Below are 8,191 nucleotides of genomic sequence, written 5' to 3'. Positions count from 1 at the left end.
GATCCTATTGTCAACAATTCAAATTACTTTTTTTTTTTAGATTTGATTAGAAATGGTTTATTTCAAGCAATCAAAGCAAGAATAATTTATGAAAATTAACATCCAAACAAAGTTATTTAAAAAAAATTCTAAAAAGTTAAAGTTCAAGCTTGTTTTCTTATTGTTTTGATGCATTTTTGGTCACAAAAGAATTTCAGCTCTGGTTAGATCTTCCACAAACCTCCATTCCTGACAAATTTTCATAAAAAATATAGACTCCTTTTTACTATTTGTCGTGAAAATACACATTCTTTTATTGACATTTTCTGGAAAAAGGTCAACAATTCATTTAACAAGTCAATACATTTTAAAAAATAAATAGAAATATCAAAATCCTTTAAGATATGAATGAGTTCATTAACTAATTTAACATCAATTAAAAAAAGAAAATATGTTCTTGACATTATAATTGTTTCTAATTATAAACATACATGCACACTGATGACTTATTCAATTCATTAAATACAACAATTGTCAAAAAGATGATTTGGTCAATATTAGAAATGTTACAGGGCTGTACCATTCCTTGTGAAAGGAGGTTTACTTGTTATTGATGTTGCTTACTATCTGTGTTTGTATGGAGGTTTTTGAGTTTGGCCTTATTTTTAACTAAAAGTTCCTTAAGGTTCAGTTATTGAGCTCCTACTGTTTCTCTGTGTCATGGTGACATCTGTTTTTAGTTTGTAAGTTTCATAGCGACGTCTTGTTCCGGTCATGAAACTTCTCTCCACCCTGTCAAATCCTCTAATCAGTTGATTGACTCCACCTGTGTTTTTACTGATGTGCAGCCTTGCTGTTCATATTATAATCACCCTGCAGGAGCTGGTGTTTCTGGACATTTGTAATATTTCAATAACAGTTGTCAGTTTTCTGTTGGTTTGTGTAGCATAATTTATTTATTGAGGCTAGCATATAGTATTTCTGTCAGTCGGTACATGATATAGGCCAGCTCATATCAGACCTTTAAAAAAAAAAAAAAAAAAACCTGTTCCTGTTCCAGTAAGTAACGCAGAACCTGTTGCACATGTCATCACTTTGTAATTAAATTAGTTTAGATTCTGGTCCATCCCATGCCATCTGCCTACTTATAGTTGGTTACATAAAACTTAGAAAAAGTTTCAGTTTTTTGCAGACGATATTGTGCAGGGAAGTAGTTAGGCCTGAAAAAAGTTCCCCCTAGGCCCTGCACAGCCTAGATCTGGCCCTGCTCATTATGCGTTTTTTTATTTATTTATTTTTTTTATTAACATATAACTTAAACACACAAAAAAGCTTAAAATGTGAAATATTATAAGCTTAAAAGACAAAAACAGGTTTCATTCAAACAGAATAAAATCACAAATTAAGAAACGCAGCTTATTGTAAGGCAAGCTCAGGGAACTTGATCCACACTTTCTCCAAATTTAGACCATTAAGGTTAGAAGAATCTTCACAAATCTTTTGCTTGACATCTTTAATAAATAATCTTTGCCTATAAATCTCTCATGAGTAGGAACAGCACATTGAGTTCAACAGCACAATGTTCTGAAGTAGCCAAGAACAGAGCAGGCACAAGTCCTGCAAAACAAGCCATAAAAAAAAGAACTACAAAACAGTTCTGGCACATTATCAACGTGCACAAGATAAACCAGTTAGAGCACATCCTCTGGGAAAACAATCTACCAACAGCTCACAAAGGTTTTATGGTCACACAGTTTGTGGCTTTGATAACAAAAAGTTGTTAAATTTAAGGAATAGTCAGGACAATCAAAGTTGACATAGTTTTTGTGCGCACACACACATGCAGTCAGGCCTCCGTAGGTGTTGCTCAAGCCGCCACCAGGTTCTCTAAACTGCACGTATCAGCAGAACATTGCTGATAAAGCTGAATACGTACATTTGCAGGGAGCGTCAACAGATCAATGCCTTTTACGTAATGATCGGGGGGCTGAGGCCTTACAAATACCGGCAGGATGCAACAAGTGAGACACTGAGCAGACTTGGAGCTTTCTAGCAACCAACCTACTTCTTGAATTCAACAGAGCAAAAAATACTGCAAGGAGCTTACAGCCGAAAACCTGACATTTTAGGAAAAGGAGAAAACTAGCAGCTAAAAAATAGCTTGACAGATCAGTGGCTGAAGAAACCTTCAATCATCAAAATGCAGGCTGCTCGTCAGTGTTCAGTGTGCGCCAGATGTGCGGTTGGAGGACTTGTGAGAAATCAGACGGACTTTTCTCAGCTGCAAAGACGAGGAGTAGCATCCATCCGCTTCCTCAGGTAAGAGATGAACGGAAAGCCCCGGTGATAGTTTTACAACTTCTTTTCATATGTAAGCCTTACATGTACAATCTGTGATACTCTACTTACATGCCTTAATTTTCCTGCAGCAGCTCTGAGAGCAGAAGGTCTACCGTCCACAGACCTGCCGACCTGACAAATCCCACAAATGTGAGCTTGGCATCTTTGAGTCTTGGCCATGGACTTTGGGTGAGTGTCTGATCACAGTCTATCAACAATAGCATGTTATATACCCTCTAAAAACAAACAAACTATGCTTTTTTATCAGTCAAGTAACACGAATCTCTTTTGTGTTTTAAGCAAGTGGAAAATCTCTCCCATGACTCACTGATCAGAAGAGCTGCCTCAGTGGTGACCGACAGCTCAAGCACCTTCCTGTCTCAGGCGACCCTGGCTCTCAGCGATGCTCTGACTGACTACTCAAAAGTAGGTTTTGATTTTAGGTTTTCTCTATGAAGCTTAATATAGAACCTGTCCTCAACTTCTGGCCTTCTGCTCTTTTGCTAACAGGCTGTACACTCACGCATCGCCTTCCAAAAGCGATATTTGTCATCTCTGGGGAAACTGAGTCCAGCAGAGGAGGGATCTCTCCAGCAGTCCATTAGCAGCTGGCGCGCTGAGGTTGGTAGAGAACAGTAACGTTAAAAAGGTCATGCCTCCCATTTCTTTTTGTAACATCTCATTCTTTCTACACCAACAGGCTGCTGAGAGGCAGAGCGAATGCAAACGCTACGAAACAACTTGGAACAGTGCTGTCAACCTGTGTAAAATAGCAGCTGATGCTGCATACAGCTCTGGTGAGTTTGTTTGTTCACACTAGTGCAATTGTGTTACATATTAGGGATGGATCGTTGGTGTTAACTTTTCCAAAAACTTAAATGTTCACAGGAGCCCAGCAGGCATCCATCTCCATCAGGACTAACATTAAGGTGGCCGAATCGCAGTTGGAGGAGGCACGGAAGCTGTCGGCGGAGGCCGAGAAAAAACTGGCTGAGACTAAAGTGGAGGAGATCGAGAGGATGGCCGAGTACGCAGCTTTCCTGGAGGGCAGCGACGAGTATGAGATTCAAGAGGCGTATTTACGAGAGGACTGAGACAGAAGATGGTCAAAGTGCTGTGTTTGATTGTAAATAAACTGTATGTTGCTGCATTTACCCATAGAAAAAGTTGAAGAGGATGTTAAGCACTTAAAAAGGACTCACCATTGCTTCAGAAACTATTTATTGATTAATGAAGGAAAACAGCAGCTGGAAAACAACAACAGTGTTTCAGTGGAAATATAACTTTTTCCAAATCATCAGATCATTACAAAAAGGGCAAAAAAAAACATGTATGTTTAACATTTATTGTTGTATTTGTTATATTTTCATGAGTTAATGAAGTTGCTGGTAACTTCTAAATAAAGTGAATCAAAACTGTAACTGGCTTTCTTGAACTGATTATTTTCACATAAAAAGTGCAAAAATAAATATAAATAGTTAAATCAGGGATCAGTTAATACAAGAATAAGCAGCATCAGGTAAAAACAGAAGCAGTAATAACATTTCATAAAGTCACAGGATCTTGAATGTTTTAAAAAGTTTTTGAGTGGCAAGGTAAGTTTAATTCTATAGGACATTTAATGTGCAAAGACAATTCAAAGTGCATTACATAAAACATTAAAAGAAACAAAATAAATAGTAAAGGTGTGATCATTGAAATAAGATTTAAAAAAATAAAAATACATAATTAAAATCAAGTGTAGATGAAGGGTGTGAATGTAAACTTTTGAATATGTAGAAGTCGAAGGCAGCTGAGAACAGGTTGGTCTTTACCTTTAACTCTTTAAATGCACTGAGTGTTTCAGCTGATCTAAGGCTTTCTGGGAGTGTTTCAGATCTGTGGAGCATAGAAGCTGAATGAGTGCTTTAATTATTAACTTTGAAATATCAGTCCAGCCACAATTAAGTAACAAGTCAAACGGCAATCTTATTTTGCACCAAAATAAATTCAGAGAGCTTCTGATTTTATATTTTAAAATAAATGATAAAACTCCAGTTATCCTGAAAAAGAGAGTGCAGCGATTATTGCATACATTTAAGACACCCAAAGCTTTTTTAAAGCAAGAAAAAAGGTTTCATCTCTGAGGCCGTAAATGAGAGGACTCAAGCACCTGGGAGCCAGAGTAAATACTATATAGTTAGCATACCTTACACTGATAAAAAAACTGATGCTGACTTGGAGAGATGCAGTTTCAATGAAGGAACACCACAGCTGGATGAGGCAAAGCAGCAGCTGGAAACCATGAAGGATCACTGTTTTCAGGCCTTTCAATGTTGACTTTTTATTCTCCCCCGATGCAGCTTTGGCTACCCTCATTATTTTGTAATAGGAGAAAACAATGACAATGCACATAATTAAAAAGAAAGATTGACTCACAGCCGACCTGAGATCATGGTGCCACTTGTATAATAAAAAAATTTCCGTTGAACACACCATGTTTTGCTTGAAAATGCTGAGAGAAACAGATGCAAAAAACATAGAAAGAATGACAATGCAGGGAATGGAGCTGATTCCATGAATGATGAGGATGCAGTGCACCGTGCTGCGAGTGGAGCACAGCTCTGCGTGACGCAGGGGCATGCAGATCGCCACATATCGCTCCAGGGTCATTGCTGTGAGTGTGATCGGCGTTACCATATTGAACAGGAACATGGCAATAGACACAATAATACACATCCAAACTTGCATGACCACCTCAAAAGCTGTTAGAACCAGCAGAATATCAGACATGACTAGCAGGAAGCTGTCTGACAGCAGCATCAGAGCAAATAGGAGATAGCGAGTGGTCGTGTGAAAAGACTTTTTTTTAAAGAATGTCACAATCAGCAACATGTTGATGAGAAAGAAAGCAATCACAAAAACCTGGACGATGATAAGCCGGTACCTGGGCTGCTGCACCACAAACTCTCCAACTGTGGAGGTGTTATTTGCCATTAATCTGTTGAAATACGAGACAGGTACCTACATACTGAACTGTCTAGAGTGACTTTTACTAATAAATAAATACAAAACAACTGAGTCTTTAATTTTGATTAAATAAAAACACAGACATCTATGCTTTTCCAGAGACGAGACTTCTGAGGAGCCACAAAAAAAAATTGAGATGTTGCTGTCCATGAAACCTTTTATAATACAACACTCAACAGTAGCGTCAACTGAAAGTTTGCTCTCTTGTGGCTTTATCACCCACAGTGACAGCCCACTGAGGACTGGCAGCCACTGGGCAGCAAAAGTTGCATCTAAAGAATATTCTACAAACTACACGTCCTGACTTCTTTTGATTGTTTAAAGTTTTTTATATGATCTTTGGAATTTGGTTCTAAAAGTCATCTTAGCAGCAGAGCCAACAGGAAACTAAGTCCCTTGTTGGCCTATTGTGTCAGATGTTTTATTTTTCCAATAAATGTGTGAGTATCCCTAGACCCAGATCTTTGACCCCAGTGTCCATAAACTCATGCAACCCCTGGTGACATATCTTGCTGGGCACATGGTCAGAGGCTCATTTCCCCCAAACAGGGTCATCAGATCAGATTAGATTAGATCCGATTTAATTAGATTAGATTGGAATTAGATCAGATCAGACTGGAGTGAAATCAGATTTGATTAGAGTAGATCAGATCAGATGACATCTGATCAGATTAGATTAGAAATTGTTTATTTTAAGCAGTGTTAATTTCGTTGACGAAAAATTTTCATCATCGTCTTTGTCAACTACCTTAGTTGGCCAACGAAAATGAAACGAATCATAAACTCCTGCCCAGACACGAAAACTTTAACTAAATTGATAGACTTTTTTCTCAACAAATAAAAACGAAACGAAAATGCTCTTCGAAGACGACATCCAATCATAATGACTGCTGGTGGAGGAGGGCGGGAACAAATGCAAAGCGATCCAATCAGAACACTGAGTCCTGCAGTCGCCTGGGAAGACGCCATTTCAATGAACTGTGTCTGTGATATAGGTGAAAAATTTCTACTTCAGGTAGAAAAAGAAAAGTTTATATATGGACAAATTTTACATTAAACGTGACCCTCAACAAGACGTTGTGTGGAGCGACCATCACAGGCAAAGACAACCTGAAGCTTTGCAGACAAGCCAGCCTGAAATCCAGGTAAACATACAAACACGATTGTTTAGTGTGCTGGGCTGTATCCGAATTTTCCCCTTACCCTTCCAACTGTTGTGGCATTTTAAAGAGTAGGATTATATGACACGATTGTTTTAAGGGGTTACTCCCGCCAAGCTAATTAGCGCCAGTACTTAACTGTGCGGTGGAGAAGCGCTTTCCTTCACGCTGGTGAAGCTCTGAAGCACAGAGGTTTACTTTTAAATGTAAGTCTGGCTTTATTGTTTTAGCATGACGTTTGTAAAGTTATAAACCGATGTTGTGTATTGCCGAGCGCTAGCAGCCCCGCGGCTTCTTCAGATCCACAAGCAGTTTAATCTCCAACTCACGTCTTACATGACAACAGCGCAATCTCTTGGCCGGCGGTGGTATTACAGTTCACCACACACGCTGTCCAAGCACATTTAACATGCTCACAGGTGTCCTGGACAGCTTACTCCTTAGTGAATGTTTTTTATAATGCATTTTTAAACATGACTACCTCCTCAATACAAGTTTTTTATTATTATTATTATTTTTTTTATGTTCAAACATTTATAATAAGGCTGGTGTTACACATATTTACATGATGTGACCAGCACAGAATGTGATGGAAATTCATGTTTTGTCCACATGTATTACGTGCAGCCAGGATCTTGTTGCTGCATTTCCGGCACGCATTTTAAGTTTGTGCAAGGCTGGATTTTTTTTTTTTGGCCGCAAGTATTTAAAATTAAACTTTTAAGTTAAAGTCCCATTAACTGTCATGCTCCGAAATGTGTGAAATGTGTTCTCCAAATTTGACCCATCCCCTGGTGGAGCCGTGAGCTGCAGAGACACCTGCACTCAGGAAACATTTGCTTGTTTAACCCTAACCATAACCATAATCCTAACCTTAACCCTTTTCCTCTGGGTCAGTGTGACTAAGAAAACATTTTAGCACTGGCTGCAGGTTTTTTGAAAATTACGTGTGAATAGACACTTTCCTATTGGAAATGGGATGGAATTATAATTATATATATTTTTTTTCTTTTAATGTGTTTTAAGTTGTTGAAGCTGAATTTGCAGAAATGACAAGTTTGGAAAGCAAAGTGAAGTAAAATGGTTTTTTTTACAAATTAGTAAAATCTTTGCATGTTATTCATATGATTATACTTAGTACATTTAATTAAAATGCTTTATCTTTATTCTATATTTTTGTTGACTAAATATCAACTGTAATTTAGTCGGCTAAAATTTGACTAAAAATAATAGAACCAACATGACTAAATTGCGACTAAAACTAAACCCTATTTTAGTCAAAAGACTAGGACTAAAACTAAATTAAAATTCTCTGTCAAAATTAACACTGATTTTAAGCAATCACAGCAATAATAATGCATGAACAATACAATCAACAGAGGTTTACAGCCATACAAAGACATGTAAAACATTCATCCATTCATTTTCTTGGCCGCGGGGGTGCCGGAGCCTAACCCGGGTACTGATGGGCGAAGGCAGGGTTCACCCTGGACATGTGACCAGTCTGTTGCAGGGCCTCAGTCACACATACATACACTCTCACATTCACACCTAGGGGCAATTTAGAGTCACCAATTAACCTATGTAGCATGTTTTTGGATGGTGGGAGGAAGCCGGAGTACCTGGTGAAAACCCACGCATGCACGGGGAGAACATGCAAACTCCACACAGAAAGGTCCCAAACCCCCCAGGCCGGGATTCGA

At 38.4% G+C, this 8,191-nt stretch overlaps 2 protein-coding genes across 3 annotated transcripts; one reads left to right on the top strand and one right to left on the bottom strand.

Annotated features, from left to right (window-relative positions):
- Nucleotides 1-1,992: 1,992 nt before the first annotated feature.
- On the top strand, nucleotides 1,993-3,740 carry LOC112149904 (diablo homolog, mitochondrial). Of its 2 annotated transcripts, none has more exons than XM_024277898.2 (6): nucleotides 1,993-2,298; nucleotides 2,412-2,508; nucleotides 2,620-2,745; nucleotides 2,830-2,940; nucleotides 3,020-3,116; nucleotides 3,208-3,740. In XM_024277898.2, exons 1-6 carry the CDS (start codon nucleotides 2,180-2,182, stop codon nucleotides 3,411-3,413), a joined length of 756 nt encoding a protein of 251 aa, XP_024133666.1. In that variant the 5' UTR covers nucleotides 1,993-2,179; the 3' UTR covers nucleotides 3,414-3,740. The 2 variants fall into 2 exon arrangements, with proteins under 2 accessions (XP_024133666.1, XP_024133665.1); XM_024277897.2 differs by having other exon boundaries at nucleotides 2,409-2,508.
- LOC112149901 (odorant receptor 131-2-like) lies at nucleotides 3,495-6,995 on the bottom strand. Its single transcript, XM_024277894.2, has one exon. It carries the CDS (start codon nucleotides 5,293-5,295, stop codon nucleotides 4,396-4,398), a length of 900 nt encoding a protein of 299 aa, XP_024133662.1. The 5' UTR covers nucleotides 5,296-6,995; the 3' UTR covers nucleotides 3,495-4,395.
- Nucleotides 6,996-8,191: the final 1,196 nt, after the last annotated feature.

This window comes from Oryzias melastigma, linkage group LG13 (assembly GCF_002922805.2).
Source record: "Oryzias melastigma strain HK-1 linkage group LG13, ASM292280v2, whole genome shotgun sequence".
Lineage (NCBI taxonomy): Eukaryota > Metazoa > Chordata > Actinopteri > Beloniformes > Adrianichthyidae > Oryzias > Oryzias melastigma.
Note: the sequence above shows the minus strand (reverse complement) of the source record. Positions and strands in the feature narration are given on the sequence as shown.